This window comes from Erpetoichthys calabaricus, chromosome 4 (genome assembly GCF_900747795.2).
Source record: "Erpetoichthys calabaricus chromosome 4, fErpCal1.3, whole genome shotgun sequence".
Classification (NCBI taxonomy): Eukaryota; Metazoa; Chordata; class Cladistia; order Polypteriformes; family Polypteridae; genus Erpetoichthys; species Erpetoichthys calabaricus.
The window spans coordinates 200,182,265-200,206,832 of record NC_041397.2 but is presented as its reverse complement, the minus strand read 5'-3'; the positions used below and the strand labels follow the sequence as shown (position 1 = coordinate 200,206,832).

The 24,568-nt window shown below is 37.6% G+C and overlaps 1 protein-coding gene across 1 annotated transcript in view; it reads right to left on the bottom strand.

Annotated features, from left to right (window-relative positions):
• The window catches only part of LOC114650505 (matrix metalloproteinase-20-like), a 51,565-nt gene that overhangs the window by 6,004 nt on the left and 20,993 nt on the right, over positions 1-24,568 (bottom strand). The window contains exons 4-8 of the mRNA XM_028800169.2: positions 10,838-10,969; positions 7,894-8,055; positions 6,301-6,415; positions 5,524-5,666; positions 3,397-3,553 (exon numbers count right to left, since the gene is read on the bottom strand). Coding sequence (XP_028656002.1) covers positions 3,397-3,553; positions 5,524-5,666; positions 6,301-6,415; positions 7,894-8,055; positions 10,838-10,969 — 709 coding nt within the window. The remainder of the gene's footprint in view (positions 1-3,396; positions 3,554-5,523; positions 5,667-6,300; positions 6,416-7,893; positions 8,056-10,837; positions 10,970-24,568) is intronic.

Below are 24,568 nucleotides of genomic sequence, written 5' to 3'. Positions count from 1 at the left end.
ACCTTTGTCAAGCACTACAATGCGGAGTTACATTTAAAACTTTTGCGTGCAAAAAAGAAGCCTTATATTAACATTGTCCAGAAACAGTGGCATCTGGGATGAACCATCACACCGTGGAAATGTGTATTGTGGTCAGATGAAGCAGTATTTCAGATCTTTTTTGGAAGAAATGGATGTTATGTGTTCCTGACCAAAGATGAAAAAGACCATCCAGAATGTTATCAGCAACAAGTCCAAAAGCCAGGGTCTGTCATTTTATGGGGTTGTGTCAGTGCTGTGAGGGATTGCCAGCCATATAGTCCAGCCAATACCCCCTGGAGTATAGTGGAGTGGAGGGTGCTTTGTGCACATTATTATTATAATAAATTCATTTTGGACTTTTATCTGGTGTTTGACATCTGGTCTGAGGGTTCAAGGGGTCACAGGGACCCTTAAACTGTCACAGTGCCCATTAATGCTGAACAGTACATTGAATTTTAGAGCAACATATGCTGCCTTCAAAATGATATCTTTTCCAGGGACATCCATGCATTTTTCAACAAGACAATGCAAAACCACATTCTGCACACATTACAATGACATTGGCTGCAGAAGAAGAGGGTACAGGTGTTGGACTGGCCTGCCTGCAGTCCTGACCTGTTACCAATAGAGAATGTGTGAAAAGTTTTGAAATGAAAATTGCGACGACCCCACAGCTTAAGATGAGTTTTAGGGAAGAATGGGACAGAGTAACACCTGAAACATCTCATCGCATAGCATCCTCAGTGCCAAAACGTCTTTTTCACAAAGTGATGAATGCTTCACCATTACAACTTTTTTTGGAATGTGTTGCAGGCCTGAAATGCAGCAATGGATGTATACTAACAAATGAAATGAAATTGACCAGACAAAACATGAAATATCTTGGGTTCATACTTTCTGCAATGAAATGAAAGTCAAAGTAAATTTAATAATCACTGCATCACAGCACCATTTTCTAGAGGTAGCATAGTCTATTGTTAGGATGAGCACACACAGGTTTCCCTGGTAATTCACAACATGTGACATCACCACAGCAAATATGCAAAGGGCGGCACATGTATTTCCAGATCATCTGAGATTAGAATTCTTCAAGTGTTTGCATGCAAATCTTACAGTACTAGTTATACTTATAGTACTTACTACTATTTAGTAAGATAGTCTGATTATTTGTTAGCAGTTTGCGTTTTGATTACAGATAGATTGATTTTATGGTAATGAACTTGGTCCGAATTCTGACCACATCTTTTCTTTATTCTGATTGGTTTTCTTTATTAATTTTTGTCCTTTCTTGATGATTTCTGGGTCTTCTTGACAGGTGTATTCTGGGATTTTTGAGTTCAAGAAATATTATTCAAACATATATTTCATCAAACATTTATTTTGATTACTGAGGAAGCTGTAATTTTTTAGCATCCTTTCACTGTTATATTTGAAAATTGATGGGTGGCACCATTCTGAGATTTTCATGTTTTCCATGGCTTAGACATTCTGCCAGATACCATCAGGAGCATGCTCGCATGACGTCATAGGTACAACTCTATAAACAGTCATATTATGTGCCAGTTTGGTATCTGTGTTTGGAAAAACTAAAAGAATTAATGTGAGCTTCTTGGCATCTTTTGTTCTAAGTTTTTGGACTAATTTTCTGGTCCTTGTCTAACATTTCTGGCTTCGTAAAAGATCGTGTTTTCTCTTGGTTTCAAACCCAGTGCATCCTGTGATTTGCTCTCGTTTCAGCTTAGAATCCTAACAGTAAATATTAACTTTGCTTCTGTATTCGAGTCAGTATGAGGTAGGGCCCCCTAATATAGCAGCTGTGGGAACTGCCCCCAGCTTTTCTAAGAATTTGAAAGGAGTCAGACCACTGATGCATTAGTTTTTCTACACTTGATTTTTGCTTACTTTGGATTCCCTTATTTTTGATTTTAGTTTATAGAGTTCACTCTATTTAGTTTTGCCTCTTGAAGAGCAACCTTTGTGTCAGAGTACTGAAGCTTTTATAATTTTATTACAGCTTGTATAGCTGACTCAGGCCTCAAGCTTTATGTACATCTGGGAATGTTTTTCCAGATGAATTTAATGTAATTGTTTTTTTCCATTTAAATTTAATTTCTGATTAGGGCCATTTTTTCACCGCCATCTTGTTTTCTTCCAACGACATCATGTCAATTCCTCTTATCAGGATATTCCCAGAAGGGACATATCCTCTTAGGTCATGATCCTGTCAATCACAGATGAAAGGGCCATTTTAGGTTGATTTCCTTATCCAACTAAATGGATTCCAAAATCCTTCTTTGACATTAAATTGTTGATTTTGCATTGATCTCCTAGTGAAGAACTTTAATATATCTTTTCTGAGATTTATTTTGTCTGGCTTTGTTATTTTTAATTTTGAGTTCCTGATACTGACCCTTGCTTCATCGTTTGACTACGTCTTTTTTCCCCAGTTGTCTTCAAACTTTGTGGCCCGCTAGACATAATATTTTGGAAACGTTTGCTTTTATTTTGATTCTTGAATCCTTTTGTTAATAAACCCATTATTTGTTAAAAACGAGTGTTGTTTGTTCCAGGGATTTTAAACTTCCCTGCTTTTTTTATGAGAAATTTAGGTTTTGCCCCTTTTGAGGGCACCGGCCTCAAAGCCTACATCTTTTGGGAGCCAAGCTTACCTTGTGCTGGTGAGATCTATTTAGTGTTTTCAGGTTGGTTTGGGAGTATAGGCCTGTTTTTGAAACTGAATCTTGAGTTTTGCGAGCCCTGCAAATCCTTACACCTGACAGAAAAACCTTACTTCAGATTATCAAGTAGGATTCAAGGCATTGTAAAAGTAAGAACCACCCATATGATATCTGACAGATGAGACTATTCAGTCCATCAAGCTTGTTTGTTTAGCTAATTACTAAGCTGTCTCAATAGCTCATCCAGATATGTCTTAAAGGTGGTCAAGGATTTTGCTTCAGCTACATGCTCCTGTTATTTGTTTCAGATTTCCACAAGTCTCTGCGTAAAGAAGTGCTTCCTGGCTTCAGTCCTAAATGCACTTCCCCTTAATTTCCACTGGCGTCTTTGAGTACCTGATTCACCCTTAAGTTGAGAGAATTCTGTTAGTTCTGCTTTATCGATATCTTCAAGGATTTTGAAGTCCTGGGTTAGATTCCCACACAGTCTCCTAAACATACACACCCTCAAATTAATATAAAAATAGCAGCAGACCTAACTGCCCATCTTTAGATTGGATATAAGTATAAAAACAAAACATATAGAAACCTTGGAAACTCAAGTATGCATGTTTCTGAATAACTGTGAAGTGACAATGCTACCTCTCGCAGCAGCATTCTACCCTTACTTACCTTTAATCTTTCAAATGAATCATACCTGTAATATAAATCTCCTGTAAAGAAGAATGTCTTTCCAGTTTCTTTGACATATACCGCAGCATCAATCTGTTTCACGGTAGTTGGAAATCCAAAATCATAGATTGATCTGGCATAGCTTTTCATTGTTGCTTGTTCTAAAATCCAATATTTTGGGCCTGTGATTTATTTAAATGAAAAAATAAGCATAATTAAAAAACATAAAACAGCATCACAGGCATTAATAAATAAATAAATATAATAAATAAATATTTAAATGTTGACCCAGTATAATTTAGCTTGTGTGTATGTGTGTGGGTGACTTTACCTTGTGTTGGACTGACCCCCTGTCTAGGAAAGGTTCCTGCCTTCTGCCCACTGCTGCCAAAATAGGCTACATGATGTGTCAAAAGAGCACTGGGAACACGTGGCAGCTATGATGCATGAGCGTAAGTGTTTTGAGCGTCTGTATCGTTGCCCTTACACTTCACATGTGATATACTTCTTCCTCTGAACTTGATACCCTTTAGGGCTGTAAAACAAACTTGGAGTTGGGTAGTTAGTGATGCAGAAGCTTGTCAGGAGATGTAGACAGATGAGCCTACAGGGCAATATTTAGAGAAGAACAATGTTAATGTGACCATAATTAGTGCAGACTGATTTTCCCTTTGAAGAACAAATCTTCAGTAGATGTTTCCTTTCTGTGCCGCATACTAAAACACTGTTGTAGGAATACCCTTGCACACTCATTGGAAATAGATATTACAAAAGAGAATACGTGGACAAATTTAGAGCTGGGTTTTGAAAATATAGGGAACTCTAGAATGCCAAAAATACCAAGAAGTTCAAAGAAATACAAAAAAGGTGTCTTATTGCGAAAATGAAACATGCAAGTGCAGGATACACATAAAGAGCAGCAACGTGCATAAATAGATGAAAACAACACCCTAGCACCTTTCCTGACTCTCCTAAACAAAAGCGTCACTTTGTGGGGCGGCTGGTTAAGTTTCCATTAAAGTACTAATATAGAATACTCCATTATCACCTCTTTCATTTCTCTGTTCATGACCACTGGTGGTCTTTCTGCCTGCTAAGTTCTTGACAATACTTGTGTACCCAATTCCAAGGTTAGCCCAAAACTGTCCATAAGTGGCTATTAACCCTCTGCTAGGAACTTTTTCCAGATACATCCCTGGGTCTAACCTCTGAGCTCAGCAGTGGCATTGGGATTTCTTGGTGGTACTACAGTAAAATCTAGAAAGATAGCCCTAGATGACTAGGCAATTGAACCCCAGTTCTCTATTAACAGGCTAAACAGTCCTTAGGTAACCTGCAAACTATAGCAGGTAGCAGAGTCCATATATAACAGGCTTCCCTCATGCCACCTATTTCATGCTGAGGATTTATACAATTAGCTAGTATTCCCCTTTGTCCTTCCGCTACATTATCACCCCATGAGTACATACATCTGGAGCTCTGTTCACAGTTATGGATCAACCGCTGGTTGTGGCAGCAGAGCTCCAAGAGTTGACATTCCCAGTGAACAATCTGCCAAGTGATCTTACAGCCAGGCACTTACTTTGAATAGAGGAGAATGACCAACAGTCCCAGTCCTCCTCCACATAATGTATACAGTACAATCTTAGCATCTCTAATAAAGATATAAGTGACATCTGTCTCATTAGCCATGTATTCATAGATGCCTCATAAATATTACCAGTATTCCTTATGGTTAAATCTCACATATTTTTATGTACTTCCCAAGGCAAAATTAGCTCTTGGCAGGAATGCAGATTTTACCCTCTAGTGTATTATCAGGAATGAACCATCTGATATGCCCAGTGATTTTTGGAAAGTAGCTAAATCTGTAAACTACAGTTTTTTGCAGTGTTAAACAGGAATAATAGTACTTTTGCATAATATACTGTAGAAGGATGGCATCTTTTATCACTAAAATTCATATGTATTTATGTTGACCCTGTTTCTTAATGAGAACTCAGTGTAGAGTAGATATGTACTCAATGGCTTTAAGATTTAATACAGAAAAGTTATTAAAAGTTAAATAAATGTATTGCCCTGAGGTGTTCCACATTATGCATGCTAACAAATAAGTACAAGAATGTAAATAAAAATATGAATGCTATGTTACCTGTAAAAAGGTATGTAATCCCAGTTCCAGGGATGTCATAAGCAGCATCAATACTTGAGTGAAAGTTTTTTAGGAGTTTATTAATGAAGCCTTCCCTTATCAGATTCCAATACATCATCCAGGTCCCCCTGAACCACATATACCTGATTTGTGAAAGAAAACCATTAAGTGGAAAGACAGCGCACAACAGGGTTCATTTTATAATTACAAAAAGTACTTTACAAGTTGCCTGAAGAAGGGGACTAAGCTGCCCCGAAAGCTTGCATATCGTAATCTGCTCAGTTAGCCAGTAAAAGTTGTCATTTTGCCTGACTTCTCATTTACTTCAAAAAGGCTATAGAAAGAACAGGAATGTGGCAGATACTAACAAAGTGGATGTCACAGTCTCCTAAAAGCCATTACCTTTAGTGACAGTTGCAATAGGATGGGCTCGCTAATAGCTAATGTAGTAAAGGCAGCTACCTGGGTTCTGTCTTGATGGTTGGCGTGCATGAAAAGACTGCTGGTGTACAGCACCGGCGATCTAGATAAAGGCTAATATATATTGATAAATATAGAGAAATGAGCATCCCATAAATTCACCTGTGACTAGGTGAAAGCTGTTAAACAGGGCAACACTACAGTAGGAGGCTCTTTTAGGGCATTGGCTTCCATTGAGCCACTGTTGGCACAAGACTGAACATTAACTCCTTTTAATGTACACTGACTCCTGCTCCTGTACACAATTTCTTCTGTATGTGTTGTCTTGTGGTAAAAAAGAAGTACATTTCAAATGACCTGTTTTTGAAAAAGGCAATTTCATTGCCAAATCCTGCAACAGCATCAAAGGACAAAGTGGGATCACATTTTGTTGGAACAGTTAGAACCTCAGGTCTTCCAGCATTTTTCTCTCCTGAAATTAATTAAAATTAAACACAGTTAGTGGACTGGAATCTGCAACAGAATGTGTAAAGTGTAATCGATGAAAATAGAACTACAGCGACACATTGCATTTTGAACTGCAGCATTAAATGTTGCAGGCATTTCCGTTTGGATGCCCTTAATATTATATTTAATCTATTTGAGTAGAAAGGAAAATCTAAAATTCAAAATTAAAAAAAAGGTAATTAAAAAAATGGCGGCACGGTGGCGCAGTGGGTAGCGCTGCTGCCTCGCAGTTGGGAGACCTAGGGACCTGGGTTCGCTTCCCGGGTCCTCCCTGCGTGGAGTTTGCATGTTCTCCCCATGTCTGCGTGGGTTTCCTCCGGGTGCTTCGGTTTCCTCCCACAGTCCAAAGACATGCTGGTTAGGTGGATTGGCCATTCTAAATTGGCCCTACTGTGTGCTTGGTGTGTGGGTGTGTTTGTGTGTGTCCTGCGGTGGGTTGGCACCCTGCCCGGGATTGGTTCCTGCCTTGTGCCCTGTGTTGGCTGGGATTGGCTCCAGCAGACCCCCGTGACCCTGTGTTCGGATTCAGTGGGTTGGAAAATGGATGGATGGATGGATAATTAAAAAAATTGTCAATAATGTGACATCTGATGTACGTAATAGTGAATGAAAAGCTCATGTAATTGAGGTCAGAAACTATATAGAGTATGGTTCTTGTGTTGGTGTCCAGTAATGGTGGGCTGTACTCCTAAGTGGATACAAATATGTTGTATGCACACTGCTGTGCAGATAACATTTTAGCCAACGTTTGGCAGACAGACCTATCACTGTTATGGTTATTAGGATAGATATGCTGCAACTTTGTTTTTATTCTGTCTTTTTAACAAAATGTTGACTGAATAACATTTGCTGCCAGAGAGTGTTGATGAGTTGCTTGCTATCCAAACATGCAAGTGAATTTCACTGTGTTTTGTAAATGTGACAATATTACTTTTGTACTGCAAATATTGGTTACTTCTACAATATATATATATATATACACATAAATTATATGTAGCTATGTTAAGAAAGACTCTAAAAACAGTGTTCACCTTCAAGCGTAAGCAAAATGTAATATAACAATAACTTCTTACAAAATATTATCTCACTTGCCAAACTTCCACCACTGAATCCTCCATCATTTCATAAACAAAATGCTAAAAACTTCACACGTTCTGATGCAAAGCACAGATTAGATGTTGAAACCTAATAATGCATTTTAAAACATTTACAGCAACATGGACAGTGTCCTCTATTATTCAGCTATTGTTATACAACCATCATACAGTATATTCTGTGTAATGCAGTACACATTATCATGTGCATGTGCAGTCCTAAGGTAGACTGAAATGTTTACTGGAGTTAAGCATGAGTCTTAGATAAAAGAACAATGAATTACTACACATTACTACTTAATGACTTTATATTGTATTTATTTGATATCAATATATGAACATACTGTACCGTAGAGAGCTTGTATACCAAGAACATCATCTCTCGGAAGGGTGTATGCTCCAGAGTTATAATATTTGTAGGTTGGGTACATTAATGCTGTTGGATCTCTGGAGTGAGACAAGCCTAATGCATGGCCAAACTCGTGAGCTGCCACTGTGAATAGATTGTACCCTGCAGAGAAAGTAAAATGCAAATAAATTATTTTACCAAAAAATAAAACAAAAACATTCTTTTGGAAACATGAATATTTCTGAGTATTTATATTATTATTTAAATGTGCACTGTTACAAATGAATTAGGGTCCCTGTTTTCTTATTGAAACCACTATTTTGAGACAGTCTTCCTGATCGTTGCTATGCTGCTATGAGGCAAGAGGACCAGGAGTCAGCACTTCCTGTTTGTTTGAACTTACACATTCCTCCTAAGATACACATTAGTAGTTATTCTTGTTGGTGTAATCTAGTTATGAAATTGTTGATTCAAATTAATACCTTTCTTCATCAATTTCATGTCTTCATGGTTGTGATTCTTGGTTTGTTTTTTGACTTTGCTACTTCTCCTGGCTCTTTTTCCTTTGAAAACTTCTGCCACCCACTGTAGCTGATACTTTTGCATGTGAACACTAAGGGGCACTCTTGTAGGGTATTCTGGCTCAAGCAAGCCAGCGTTAACACGAAAATGGGTTCATTACCAAATAATACTGTGAACGGAGCAAGAAGAACCTAAAGCAACTCAGCACTTTCCTAGCAAAGGTCTTCTGCCTATGGATGGTGATGTAGTGTGCCCCAAACTCAAAATGGCTGCTTATACCTATCTCTGTCTCTCTCTCTCTCTCTCTCTCTGTTGTTTCTACTTGTCACTAACAGAGGACAAACAAATAGCTTCCCACTTAATAGTCCACCTTCCCATTGACCCTAACTCGTTCAGAATGTGAGATTAATGTGGAATTTGCTACAGCACAGCCATCTGTAACTCAGCTTGTTACATTTGGAGGTTATGTGTACAGTTCTTATAAGTACTTTGTTCTGGTACACTTCTTGGCCATGTAAATGCCTGAGGACCTATTTACATATCCTCTTCATGTAGATATCTTAATATACTTTTCTCTTCTCCATAAACAGCCAAAACGTGCACATTGAAATTCCTAAACAATAAAGGCAAAAAAATGCTAATTATTCATGGTAGGTTGGGTATATGAAACGTCTGCCCACAAAGGTTTACCTTAGAAAAGCAGAGGGAATTCTGCCAAAGAAGGAGACAGTGGTTTTTCAAAGACTTGGTATTTTTTTATAACCAACATAGACCAAGGAGCTGTGCCAAACACATAGCTTTAAGTTGAGCTGTGAATTAGTTGCCAAGCAAGATGTTTGTAGTGTTCATACTGTGTTCTAGCAGGGTGTGTTTTTATAATCTAAGCAAATGTGTATAGAGCAAATAAGAAAAAAAGATCTAAATCAGGCCAGTAGTTTTACACTTGGAATGAAGAAGCAGGGTCCCTGAGACTTGGTATACAAATGCCCATCTCACAGGCACCACTACATGTACTTTTTATTGTACATTGGAGCTTTGATTTCAACTCTAGAAGGTTTAGCTTACATATAATTATAAAATAAATTGTGTAATCAAATGTAAATGGCTGTGTACTAAGGTATAATATACTAGGCTGCATTATTATCAATAAATTAGTGGCTTTTAAGGTAGAACCTATAAGGTTATAATCATGACTGCAGTAGTACAGCGGATGAATAGATGGCTGTCCTGCAGAAGTATTTCTATGGAACTTTATATAATACCTTTCAAGAATATGTATTACATTAGAAAATGAGCAGATATTGATACAGCTGGGCAAGAAATTTTATAGGTTAACCCATTTCTGAATCTTTTATTATATAAAGTCTACTAGAGCGCTTTACCCCCTGCTCGCTTCGCACGCCAACCCTCCTGCCTGCGCTATGTGTCAGCAACTTTGTGTCTCTGCCGCTCTCGTATGTGGATTTCACTTTCACCAAACAACTTTTAATTCTCGTGGAAACGTCTCTTCATTGGGAAGGAACACTACTTTTCTCCGATGGCAACACGAATTAGAACATATAACTGCCCGTGAGTGAAAATCATTTGTTTATCTCTACACGAACTGTGTCTGACAATTGCATTCACACAATTGAGAAATGATTGAATCGTGTGCGTGGTTGTAAATGTTTTAGATGTGGGCAGGACTTTTCCAAACCTCTTTGAATAAGCTGTTGTTTCGCAGGGCTTGAAATTTTCTTTCATGGGATTTCACTTTCACCAAACAACAAATCTTTTAATTCTCAAGGATACACCTCTTCATTGGGAAGAAACACTACTTTTCCCTGATGGCAACATGAATTAGACTATCTACAAGTCCCTGACTTAAAGTTTAAATCCAAACAATATATTCGGTCTCTTTTTGCTCTTCCTGTTATTTCATTGAGTAATAATTTCCATTTGTTTGCGCTAATGCGATCTTTACTATCATTTTTTTGAGACTTTCGAATTTTCATACTTCCATTACCTCAAACCTGCTCTGCATGTGTACCATGCCAATGTTTTTAAATTGCTAATGATGTTCCACTTTGTCATCTACTCTTTCGTCTTTTTAAGTCTTGTCTCACGGGAGAGTGAAAGTGTCTCTCTGAGAAAATCACGTCTCATCTCCTTCCAAGATTTTTTTATTATAATAGAGAGAAATACCATGTAAGCTCAATAAAATGATATGGGTAATGACCTTGGATTTTAAAATTTAGCATTTTCCTAGATTTGTTCATATTTTGTACTGGAATTATATTTGTTTCTCTAATGATAAAATACAAGCCCATCATTCAGTATCCACTTAGAATGTCATGTTTAATCTGGCTCTTCTGCAGAATCTCCAGAATCTTCACTATGTGGAATGTTCAGCACTAGCAAAGCTTATTATAATGTTTCTTACCTGGTTTTGTATTGCCCATTGTCCATATTTCATCCTCATCAAAATGTGTGTCACCTCCAATGTCTTCTCCTGGCTCAAAAGCATGTGCCAAGACACCTCTTGGTCCATCAAAAGGAAAAAAGTCTCCATGAGCTACGGAAAGAGGATAGCTGGGATGAATATCTTTAAAGTAGTACACATCTGATATACCATTGAATAATCCTATCTAAAAAACAATACAAAATGAAATGTCACATTATTTTACTACTTGCCTTATAACACAGTACAAGGGCCTGAAATGTACAAATTATATTCACCATTTCAAAGAAAAATAAATATTTATGTCATAACTAACAGCATTGAGGTCATATTAATACCTGTCATGAGCAGAAGGTACCCAGTACACAGCTGAGAAAGGTAAACTAGCAACTAGTAGAGTAGGACCCCCTGTATATGAGTCTAGGGTGGAGACATAACTGAATGATAATTAGGGATAGATACTTTAGCTTTGATGCATTATTTCTTGAGTTCATGGAGAAACTTGTGACACCTAAGGCATTGTATTGTTTTCTTGTAATAATGGAGTGAATGGAATAATTAGCGTGAAGTTGCACGGGTCACCACTATGATGAAAATCAAAGATTTTACTATTTAATGTGATTAATTGTAAGTTAGCAGGCAGTATAAAACTGGTATGATTACTCTACATGGGTTGCCGCCTTGCTGCAAAGAAATGTTTTATTCATTAAAGCACCTTGCGCATGGGCAAGGTGCTATATAAATAAAATGTATTATTATTATTATTATTATTATGGATGACACTGCTGCAGAGATCTAGATTTAAATACAGTAGCAGAGCAGTCAGTGTCTGTGTGGACTTTGCATGCTTTGTCTATGTCTGAATCGGTTTTCACAATATTCCTCTCATAATCCAAAGACATGCAGGTTAGGGTCATTTGTACCTTTAAATGTCTTCTTTGTTTGTAAAGGTGTTCTGTGATAGATGCTGTTAGGATAAGTACTATTACTTAAAAGTCCTGTAATCGATAAAATGAGTCCAGAAGATAGATGGAAATTCTGATATTTTATTGTACTATATATGTAATTCATTTTACTTCAATAGCACATAACAATTATGTGGTGTTATTGATATGAAAAAATACAAACTCTAGTATATACAAAACATATGTTTAGCATGTTTTAATAAAAATACATTCTCCAAAATTATTTTAAGATTCATGAAGTTGAACTCTATAGAGTAACACCTAGCACCTCTTACTGTACTTTCATAATATCAAACAAAAAACTTTAACAAAGCAAAACAACACATTTAACCTTTGGTACCAATGCTTTACTACCAAGGTGTTTTTCCTGCTAATAAATAAGATACCTAAGATAATGAGAGCCTTGGAATCAATGGATGGATAGTGTACATTCTGTTGTCAGATTAGACAGCATAGCACAGACTCCACTGTAGAATGCCCTGGTGAGGTGGGCAGCCAGTTGAGTGGGGTCTCCAGGTCTCTGACAGTGTCTGACTTTGCCTTTGACTTCCTCTGTTCTCCTGGTTGCCCTATCAAAATGAGCTGCCTTGCTGAGACGACAATAGCTTGTACATGAATGACCCCGAGAAGAGATGTATCTTTATAATATGTGGACGATGCAAGGGTGAAGTAAGAATATTAAGAAGCAAATGATAGAAATTAAGATATCTATAGAGCAGTTAGCAGCAGTGATTGACAACTTAACAACCGCAGTAAATAAAGCGGTAGGCATGGCACATGCTGCAAGTTGCAACCAGTGCAGAGGTGTTTTAAATCAATGCTGGATGACAAATAAGATGCAGTCACAACTGTATCAGGATGACAGGACTCGTGTCATGTTTATTATGTTACTGGTAGATAAGAACCCTTTGCAGTGGGCTTCACTCATGTATGACTCAAACAATCTGATTTTCATTGGATTTCTTTGTGCAGAAGTTTAGGAAAGTTTTTGCCTATAAGTTGCTGCCAATAGACTCTGTGACAAGAAGAGACACAAGACATTGTAAAGGTGCAGCCACCCGTATAATGTGTTCCTGGCTCCAAAAGTCAAAGGTTTGGTAGCAAGTGAAGTTTACAAGACAGAGTCCAAAACAGAACTAAATTCCCGAGGAAGGGAGTGAGGCTTTATAGGAAGTCTGGGGGAAGTGATGTCATCCTCGGGGCCGGGACTGGAAGTGATTTTGTCCTCAGGGCCGGGACTGGAAGTGATGTCGTCCTCAGGGCTGGGGTCGGAAGTGACATGTCCCGAGTCGAGGCAGTGGCTCCTGGCGGGATTTCCCAGGAAAGGTCTGCAGGGAACTTAGAAAGAGCGTTAGTGCACCTTGCCTCCCCCTGGGAAGATGTGTTACCATTATTCTCCAAGCCCTTCAGCTGCCTCCTATTCACACATGTGTGACAACTGTTAGAAATAAACAAATTAATGAATAAGTACTGGAATTCCATATGTACTGTTAACCATTGAAGCAGAGTGGGCAGTTACAACATAAATTCCCATACTAAACAGAGGAATGACAACTGAGATCAAAGATAAATTAGCCAGTTGCAATTTGGGTAATGCCCTGGATTCTGTGGCACAAGATGCAGGCATTAGGCTAGATGAATGGAAGTTTAGACATAGTTGTGAAAGTAAAAACATTCCTGAATCTATGGAACCTGTTAAAACATCTGTAGGGATTAAAGAGAGGCAAAGAAGAGTTAGGGTGCACTTGTCTTTCTGCTGTGGTGAGGCAGAGTACTTGGTGTCTGGATGTGCTAAGTTGCAGCATAAGTAAAGTACCCACTCCACATTAGGGTTGATGAGGTGGGTACTTGTAATCAAACCCTGTGCCAAAATCTATTCCTCGTTCCCTATCTTCTTAATGATGTTCAAGTTTCTGCTCCCATTGATTCAGCAGCTGCTAATAATTGTATCATCTCTTCTCTTGTTGAACAACTCAACATTTCTTCAGCATCATTAATATATGAAGCCCAAGTGTTGGCAGTAGATGGTAGACCTATTGGGCTCTGGGCATTTAGATTTTACCACACCAGATTTAAACACTAAAATCGACATTGATGAACAAAGCACTTTCTTTATCATCCAATCCTGTAAATCTCAGATAAAATTAGGTTTCCTCTGGTTACAGAAGCACAATCCCACAACTGATTGGGTTGGAAAACAAATAATTTGCTGGAGTAATAACTGCTTTGGTGCTGCATGAAAACCTTACTGATGCCAGTTGTCTGTGGCTACATATCAGTTATTTCCCGAGAATATTCCGATTTTTTGGATGTGTTTAATAAACAACAAGCCGTAATCCTTCCACCTCATTGAGAACATGACTGTGATATCCAATTGCTTTCTTGTGCTCCTTTGCCCGAAGGGAAAATGTAGGCACAATCTCATCTAGAGCAAAAGGCAGCATTGGAATATAGTGGAGACAATTTGCAAACTGGGTTTATTGTTCCTTCTAATAATCCTCTTGGAGGTGGGTTTTTAGTTGAAAAATAGATTGGTGGGCTTTGTCCTTGTATCGATTACAGGCAACTCAATAAAATTACAGTTAAAAGAAGCTATCTTCTTCCACTTATCTCTTTGATTCTAAATCATGAAACAATGTCTACTGTTTTTATCAAATCAGATTTGAGGAGTGCATATCATCTCATCTGCATTCGTGAAGCTGTTTTCCACACAGTCACATTATTTTACGAGTACAAAATAATGCCTTACGGATTAGCTAATGGCCCCACAGAGTTTCAATCCTTTGTGAACGACATATTAGGGATATTTTAGGAATTTGTGTGCTGGTGTATATCGATGACATTTTGACACCCTTCATGCCCCCTGCCTTTTATCCTGCTTTCATGCTTGGTTTCATGGTAAGCCTGATGAACACATCTGGGCATCATGCCATTGAGGGTAAGTTATGTCAGTGGCTCCTAACCTTGTCTCTGTGGTCCCCTGGGGCTCCGCAGGGATATATTAGGGGGTCTGCAGCAAAATGGGGAAAATAAAAATGATACCATTTTATTATTTAAAAAGTTGCAAATAATGAAGCATTTGTCTAGTTCACCTTGTTTTAAAAATACCGTTGTCACTTTGTTAGTACGCTTGCCAATTACGCCTATTAATAAACACATTTTTCAAATGCTAATCGAAGGCTACCGTAGATGTACACTCATTGCATTGTGGAGTTAAAGCAGTTCACAGCAAGCTAGACTAAATCATCAAATGAGTAATATTCTGAAGGAAAATCTAAATCTAGAATGTATGAAGCTGCATACATAGAGTTTGGATTTGTGCTGGCTAAGAAAAAAGGAGAACTTCATTACCTCAAATGCTTTTTTTGCCAGGAAATTGTGTCAAACGAATGTCTAAAGCATTCTAAATTGAAGAGACATCTAGAACAAATGCATCCAGCTGATGTTGTGAAACATGTTGATCTTTTCCAAAGGAAAGCAGCACTGCTTGTGAAACAAGCGATCGCTTTCACATCGCAAGCAAAGGTTTCAGAGAGGGCACTGAATGCATCTTTTTTGGCATTGTATCGCATTGCCTGTACGAAGAAAGCTCACACAGTTGGAGAAGATCTGATATTACCAGTGACCAAAGACATAGTTTGGGAATTGCTTGATGAGGAAGCTGCCCATAAAATTGACACTTGTCCCTTTGTCAGACACCACTGTGTGTAGACAGATATCTGACATGGCTGAGGATGGAATTAGTTAAATGAGTTAAATAAGTTAAATTATGGGAATGGGTTAAAAACAATCAGTTGGATGAACGCACAGACATAGCTAATGCAGCACAGCTTTTTGTCAGATTTATTGGAGATGGAAAGTTTCTTGATATTTTAGACAACAGGTCAGGAATTTTTTAAAATTTTGGACGTGTTAATACAGGCAAATTTAATTGACTGGTCTCATTACTTGGGCATCTGTACGGATGGCGCCGCTGCCATGACAGGCAAGCATAGTAGAGTCTTTGTGTTAATAAAGACCAAAGTTGCAGATGCCATGTATACATACTTTATGCTTCACAGAGAAGCAATTGTTGCTAAAAGAATGGAGGATGAATTGCAACAAGTGCTACAAGATGCTGTTATAATTGTAAATAGTATCAATGCTGTTTATCAGTGGCTGTTTGCCAAACTGTGCAGTGACATGGGTGCCAGTTTTGAAAGCCTTCAGCTGCGTTCTGTGGTCCAGTGGCTGTCTCGTGAGGCAATTTTACAACAAGCCTTTGATCTCCACAAAGACCTGCATGAATTTCTCTTGTCTGAGAACTCCCAATTTGCAAGGTGTTTTAACAAGCATTTATGGGTTCTGAAGCTTGAGTATTTTGCCTTCATATTTCAACGTTTCAATAGCTTGAATCAGAGCATGCAGGGCCGTGATCATAGCATACTTAAATTTGCAACATATAACATTTGTGCATTTATACAAAAACTCAGACTTTGGGAGAAAAAGCTAAACAAAAGAAATACTGTAATGTTCTCACTCCTTCACCAGGAGCTTGGAATGTCCAATGCACCTGCAGACATAGTCCTGCCTATAATATCGTCACATCTGAAACACCTAAACAATACTTCAGAGCTAGACAATCATCATTTAAACTGGATCAGAAATCCATTTGAATCCAAAACTGAAGAGGACTGTTTTGATTTGAGTTCACAAGAGGAATTAATTGAAATAGACATTGATGGAAGTTTAAAAATGCAAACCCATTGCCATTCACCTGTCAGACTTTTGGAGCAATCTCAGAACTGAATAGCCAGTGTTGAGCGAAAAAGCCATCCAATGGCCTCTTATCATTTTCAACAACATGTTTCTGCATTGAAAGCACTGAAAACCAAAAAATGAGAAGGTCTATATGTGGTAAATGATTTAAGATTGTCTCTAAGCCAGCTGCAGCTCAGAGTGGACAAGCTGTGCAAGAACATCTAAGCCCAAAAGTCTCACTAGGCCTAGGGTGAGTTTAATTTATTTATTTATTATGAGCAGTCTATTTTTCCATAGTAAAAGAGCCCTGTTTTATATAGTTCTGTTTCTTGTACTTAACAGGTAGTAGGGTCTGTATAGCAATTCATTATAGACATGTGGTATATACTGTATGATATTTTTTGGATGGTGATAGCTGGGGGGTCCTCAGCCTAAGGTAAATCTCTAAATGGGGTCCTGGCATGAAAAAGCTTGGAAACCCCTGAGTTATCTATATTACTAAACGACAGTTGTATATATGCACGAACGCAGGATGACGGATGCAGCAAAGCGCACGCGCACTGTGACTCAGCGTCCCAGAGTCAAAACCAGCAGCTTCCCAGACTCAGTAGGTAGCGCCCAAACAACACAATACAACCTGTAAACTAAACTTCAGGTCACAATACAACTGCCGCCCAAACGCGCACACCACCGCATATAAAACCTTTGTTTAGTAATGTTTACGAAGGTTGTATATATACATGGATGCCAGACGCAACCTGTGCCAAAAGCGCACTCGCACAGCGCACAACAGTCAAACCCAGCGGCTTCCCAAAGTCAGTAAGTGGCGCCCAAACAACACAACACAACCTGTAAACTAAACTTGACGTAAAGCGTGTACGCCAACAAATTGCCATGGTGACATATTTAAACATTGACATGGAATAACTAGACGCCTCATGACTAGCAGAAACGTACGTCAACGTCGCCGCCATATTGTGAGTGGCACTACTGTGGAGTGAAGTAATGAATAATGTGCTGCTTGGGATTGTACAAACCACTGTACGCTCCAAACCAGATCCCAGGGGATTACATTTCATAGGTAAGGCTGAACAATTGTTTTGGTTATATTTGGCCATTAGAAAATCCCATTTTATAATCTTTATTTTAGCTAAGCCAGGCTAAGCTAGCAAAGCTATGCATTTATGTGCTCAAGTGAGCCTCCAAACAACGTTTTGGCTAAACGTATTTAGTCACTATGTAGATTGTTGTTAGCTGTTAACATGTCTCAAACTTCATGATGTTTTTTCTCAAGGAGCACAGTGAGGAAACACAGTTTGAAATTGACAACCATCATTTTATGCTCATGTGTTTAGTTGTGTCTGTCTTCCACAAACTAAAGCTGCACCATATTGCCATACTGAATACTTTCAAAGTACAAGATCTGAGTGAGCGAGACGAGAGTAAGTCTGGAGGAGATCAGTGAGGTTGTGGAGAGCTTTAACTGTTAAGAGTGGTATTTAGTATTGTATTCTGTAGTTAACTGGGAGACAGTGAAGTTGAGAGAGAATAGGTGTAATATGTTCAGTGGATTTACAACAGAAGGATATTATCCTGGCAGCAGAATTTTAAAGAAGTTCTAAGCGATTGATAAGTTTTTGTGGGATGCCAGATAGAATACCATTACAGTAATCTATATGTGACGTGACTCGGGCATTAAACAATACTTCAGTACTGTGTTGCGTAAGAACAGGACAAAGTCTGGAAATGTTTAGAAGATAGAAGAAGGCAGTCCCCGAAATGTTACTTATATGGGAGGAATGGTTAATAATAATAATTATTATAATTATTATTATTTAATAATTGCCATTATTAGTGTATAAATAAATATAAATAATTGCATTTAAACGATTCGCCAAAATCTGTTGTATGTAAACGATACTGTTTTAAACGTTATTGTTTTTTCATCAGAAAACCCGGTGTCCACGTCTACCTGTATTAGTTTAAATAGCACTTTTGCCACTTGCAATAAGGCTGAAGTATCGTGTATACTGCGAAACACAGTGAATGCGGCGTCTATCTATATATGTGTATGTATTTAAACTTGAGGTAGTGGTGACTACTGACAGTGCCAGCAATCAGCTACTCCACAGTGCCTGCGGTCAGGGGTTCAATTATGATTCCTAACAGCAAACGACTTCTAGCTAACAACACACCCATAGAAAAACAAAAACGAGACTGCATGGATAAAAACAATGAAAGAAGGCACCTACAACTTGCTTCTCAAACACCAGAACCAAACGAGTCACGACTCCAAAAAGACACATCTTTACTACAAATATATTTATTTCATTAAATGAAAACTTTCCCAGGATGCTCCCACCCTCCATGATCTTACATCCCTACAAAGATTGGAGGGAACAGAAAGTAATTGCCATTCTTGGATTTGCGATTCTTTAGAGAATCGGGGGTTTACTGGTGTTATATATTTTGTACTTCTTGCTGCTACAATGTACTCTATTGTCTAGGTAGCTTTCCTGTCACTATAGAATGTGTCCCCAGGGTTGTGACCAAAGGTAATTGCAGGGATGTGGTTAAAAGATCACTTAATTTACCAAGCTGCAGATAAAAACATTGATTCTGGTCTTTATACAGATAATTTATTATTGGATCTCTAGATTTCTCACTTTAGCTATGTTCATAGACTTTGATTTTTTGGTTGTCGTTTTTGTTTTAATGCTTCAGTTTTCACAATCTCCCGGTTCTGACACCTTTATCTGTCTTTCATCTATTCTCCCAGATTCCCTTTTAAAATGAGCCGGCTTGCTGACACAACATCTGGACCAGGAGATGAGTGCAGAATATGCTAGAATCTGCCATATATTAGCTAAGATGTGTTCCCTGGCTTATATTTATATTTCTTTCAGATGTCTTCTTTGTTCATCTTTATGTATTACTTTTCAGGTATTTATTATATTTCCAATTTGTCATAATTTTGTATCTATATACTTAAATATCTTCTCCTGTGATCCTAGTGTTTTGTGGGTGTAACCACAAGGGGTGGGACCACCTTTGAGTTGTTGCTACTTCTCTTTTTGATCTTCTGGCTTTTGGTTGTTTTTTACATCAGCTTTTGGATATCAATTTCTGGCTAGTGTTTTAGGACTCATAGGATTGCCTTTCTGGCAACTCTCGTTTCTATTTGAGCAATTTCTTGTATTTAGTTACTTTTGTATATAAATTCTAATTTTTTAAAGATCCTTGTGAAATTTGTCTCTTTACAAGCCAGAGTTTTACAATTCTATGTGGAGGGAGTCATAGTATTCTGAGAAATGTGAGATTATCTTCTGATTTTTAACTTTTAAAGGCTGTTCTGCATTTTGAGCCCTAGATGGGCCTAAAGCTTTCCTTGTGTGTAGGCTCACGCTTGCCTTGGGGTGAGAGTTATTTTGGGCAGGCTAGTCAGAACTCTGGCCTGTTTTAGTGAGTGTTTGTGGTAGCCTTACCCATTTCACTCTTGTGTGGTGCCAGAATCATAACTGAATCAAGAACAGTCCAGAGCCAGAAAGACCTAAATGCCAAAGTCCAATACATTCAAAAAATATTTGAGAAAGATCTGACTTCCCAGGGGGATTTTTAACTGGAGAACAAAAGGTTTCTTTTCATTTTAGGTTTTTCCACAAAGTTGGATGCTGTTAGCAATTGGATGCTGTTACTAACAACAAGACATAAAAAATACAAACATTTCTATACAATAAAATAAACCATTATTAAACCTTTAAATGAGATCTTCACATAAAAAACCTAAACACATAACAGAGACTAAACATGCCACAACCACAAAATCTTAAGTGTCATAAAATAATCAGTATGTTGTTGACCTTTTTTCAGACTTAGCTTGCCAAAGGCACATTGCATACCCATAGATTTAATTACTCTTTTATTACAAAATGTAGTTTATCTATGCACCACATGTAGAAGATTATAACAGAAAGTCACTTGTCAGATATGGGCCTGGACTCCAGCTATAAGCATACCAGTTACATTTCTCTTCATGGGGCTTGAAGTGAGGAAAATGAAGTGGCTCACCACATGAGACACATTGGAAGAGAGAAATTGGATGGGTTATTTAGGCAAATCCAGAAAGACAAGTGATAGTGAAAGCTATGTATTTTTTCTTGAGTTTAGGTTTAATATTTTCAGGGAGTAGAAGATAAGGCACTTGCAGGGAGGATGGAGGGTGGGGGGGGCACAGCAACTCTTCCTTTTACTCTAAGCGGTGCTTTTGGTTCATTTATGCCCCATTACTTTGTACCTGATGTGGTAAACATGGAGTGATTATTTTCTTGTTGTGAATTATAAGGCATGGACTCTGAAATCTAAACAGCAGACATGGGATGAATTTTTAATTTTGTTATGAAGTCTCTCTTTTGCCTTGCATATCTTTTAACATGAATTTAGCACCTTTACATTTCAAACTCTCTGCACCTACTATATTTTATATATGTTTATATATTCTACATTATTTTAATATAACTGTAAAAACTTTGCTGGAGAATAGCTTGAGGTATGGCCATAACCATGGGAAACATTTGTAGGTTGGTTTCTGAAATTTGGAGGGATGTGGTAATGTTTCAGTTGAAATGGAACCATTGCATCTATCCAAGTGAATTCCTCCAACATTCACCTTTGTTAACAGATTCAATGTATAGAACAACCTGATGTGTTGTGGAGGAAGGACTGACACACAGCCACAAGCAACAGTTAATGGACTTTGGAAGGACAGTTTATTAGCTCTTTTCTGAGGGAAACCCAGATCAACTCCAGGAACTGTCTGATAAAGTACTTAAACATCCTTAAGGGAGTTGCTGCTTTTATGAGCTTTCCTCACCATGCTGTCCTCATTCTACTTTGCTATTCCTTGTAGCTCCTTTTATGCTACTCCAGCACAAATGGCTCCAACCTCCTGTTGATTCTCACCTCCATACTTCCTCACAGGTAATTTAAAGCAAAATGAACACGTTATATGTGTAACATCCACAACTATTATGAAATGAAGCTCCATTCATTTACTAAACAAATAATAAAAAAAACTCAAAACAAAACAAAAACTACCAGTAATCACCATAATGGGAAATGCACTGTATAAATAAAATGTATTATTATTATTATTATTATTAATAATAACTACCAAAGATTATTCCAGAAATACGAAACCTGCCTTTTTTATTTTTTCCTGCAGTATTGAAATACAAAATGGAGTCAGTGTGAATATTTAAGCGGTTCAAATTAGGTAGACATAAGTTTTTCAAAAATTATTTTATCAAAAACCGAATAGTCGTCACAGTACAGTTGGAGGGTGACACTTCCCTTTTAAATCTCAGCGCCCTTCTTGGCACCAGAACAAATTGTCATACAGGCTAGATTTGGCCTAGATGCCACTTGTACTGACTTCACACAGACAGTATAGAGAAAATGAAAAGGACCAGGAGACACTTGAATCATGAACAGGCCAAGGTCTGATACTGAGAGCCAAAAACATCAATCAGAATGTGATAAAAAATTTCAGAGTCAAAAAGCAGGCAGATTGGGTAAATTAAAAAAGAAAATTGCATGGTAGTTCAAAACTTTTCTGTCAGACTCGAAAGATTACAATATGCAAGCTTTCGAGGCAACTTCAGGCAAGATCTGAGTCGCCTTGAAAGCTTCCATATTGTAATCTTTTCAGTTAGCCAATAAAAGGTATAATTTTGCTTGATTTCTCATTATGTCCATAATGGCTAACACAGTACAACACCCTAGTACTACTGTCAGACTCAGATAACCCTGATGACCTTGGAAGCCTCCTATGGCAACGGCTAATACAATTGCTTATAAAAGTGACATACATTGTGAAAACAAAATGGTGTCATGACAAAACGTAAATAAATAGTCGACTTTATGAAATAAAGCAATATACATGAAAATGGGCCTTGGATTCAGAATCTATGAAAGTTGAAACCCTGTATTCTATTTATGGTTAACCAGAAGTGACTCTAGAAACCTTATATAAAACCTATAAAAATTAGACACCCTAATGTCATTAATTAACGATCCTAGACCTAGAGTAACCTTTCTTCAATAATATTCTTATCACATTACTCTTCTATTATAATTATAGTTATAATTTTGTCCATAAGACTGACCAATTTAGAAAATATTCTTTCAAATCTACCTCCTTACAGCACAACCATCAAATTTAAACAGCAGACAAACTTGCATTTATTTTAGGGCCAATGTTTCCTCCCAGTTTATTATCTTAAGTATCAAATCAAGACAGGCTTCTCTCTGGTTTGTACCAACACATTTTCTTCTCTTTTGCTGAGGTATTTGTTGAAATATCTCAGCTGAAACTGGTTGATTAGTATCACACACTGCTATTAAAACCACCTCTAAACTTGTATTTGTTATTGCTTTTGTACATTAAACCTTATTATTATTTATATTATAGGATGTTCTATATCACACAATCCCAAACTCTAAACATCCAAAACATCTGATAATGCAACAGTTTCAGTATAAAATTGTTCATGGTTGTGGACCCTTTCCTCTTTCATTAAGCAAAAATTGCAGACTGTAACTGTTTAATTGCTCTGAGATGAACAGGCCTTGTCTAGGGCAGGATCCTATCTTGACTTGATACTCCTGAGATAGGCTCCAGTTCAGTGGTTGGAGTTTTAAAACTTGACATATGCACAAAAAGAGGCCTTGAAATGTGCATACAGACTTTTCTACGCAATAGTTGGGATTTATAAAAGAAAACTTGACGGGAGAACTTACGCATATTTATGGCAACTCTGACCCATGAGTACACAACATTTCAGAGAAACTGAGAAATGACAACACCTTTGATTAAATTGGGAAATGCAGCCAAACCAGCTAAATAACTACTCACGCATATAATATTTCATACCACCAAGTTGTTATTATTATATGCGTTGACATGACAAACATTAACATCTGGAACTTACCAAAAATGAAAGTTAATTGAGCATGAAATGCATTTCTTCAAATCCTTCTATCTAACAAGAATTAATTAATTAATTATTAGGTAAGAAATATTTTGATTAGTGTCAACACAGTGGTAGTGCAGTTAATATTGCTGCCGTACAGTTCCATAATCGTGTGTTTAAGCATCTGCCCAGTTGCTGCCTGTGTTGCATTTGTATGTTCTCCCTCTCGTTCTGTGGATTTTCCCTTCTGTACTACTGTTTTGCTTCCACATCACAGAGACGTGCTTATTAGATTACTTGGCAAATCTAAGCCTGCCTATTGCGGTTCACGGTTAGAACTCACCTTGAAATCAAAGATGTGTAGACACTGTTTTTCCATTACCATGAAAACATGCATTATATAAGTGGGTTTGTAAATGTATGTATGCAGAGATATTTAGATTACATAAAACGTAATTTGAAACCTAAGACCTTAGTGGTGTAGGTCTGAAAGATATATAAAAAACATGTCAAGATTTAATTCGAACAACACCAATTATTATTACCCTTATCCAATGTGACTTCCAACATTTGAGAGATACAATTGGTTACATTTCTTTTTTTGGTTTTATATGCGTGAAAGCACCTATTGTGATAGTCTATGTCTGTTTGTCTGTTTGCCTGTCTGCCTGTATGTCTATCTTCATAAAACAACTCGGCTCCAAGTAAACTAATTCTGTTGAAATGTCGCACGCTTATTGTTCATTGAAATTTGTCGACACAGTTGAATTTGTTGAAATATCTAAAACAGATTGCGATGTACAGATTTTTGAAATGTCAGAATCTCCCATTGTAAAGCATTGACGAATCTGCCTTAAAACAGAGAAACCTTCTAGGCAGCTTTAACTACAAATCAATTTACTGTTTCAATTTTACCTTTTACTCAGTATTAACCTGACACTAAACCTCACAGCTCCATTATCTGCAGATGACAATGATAAACTATTTCACTGTCACTACAATTTACTAAGGTGACCAGAGATCCTAGTGACAGAAAC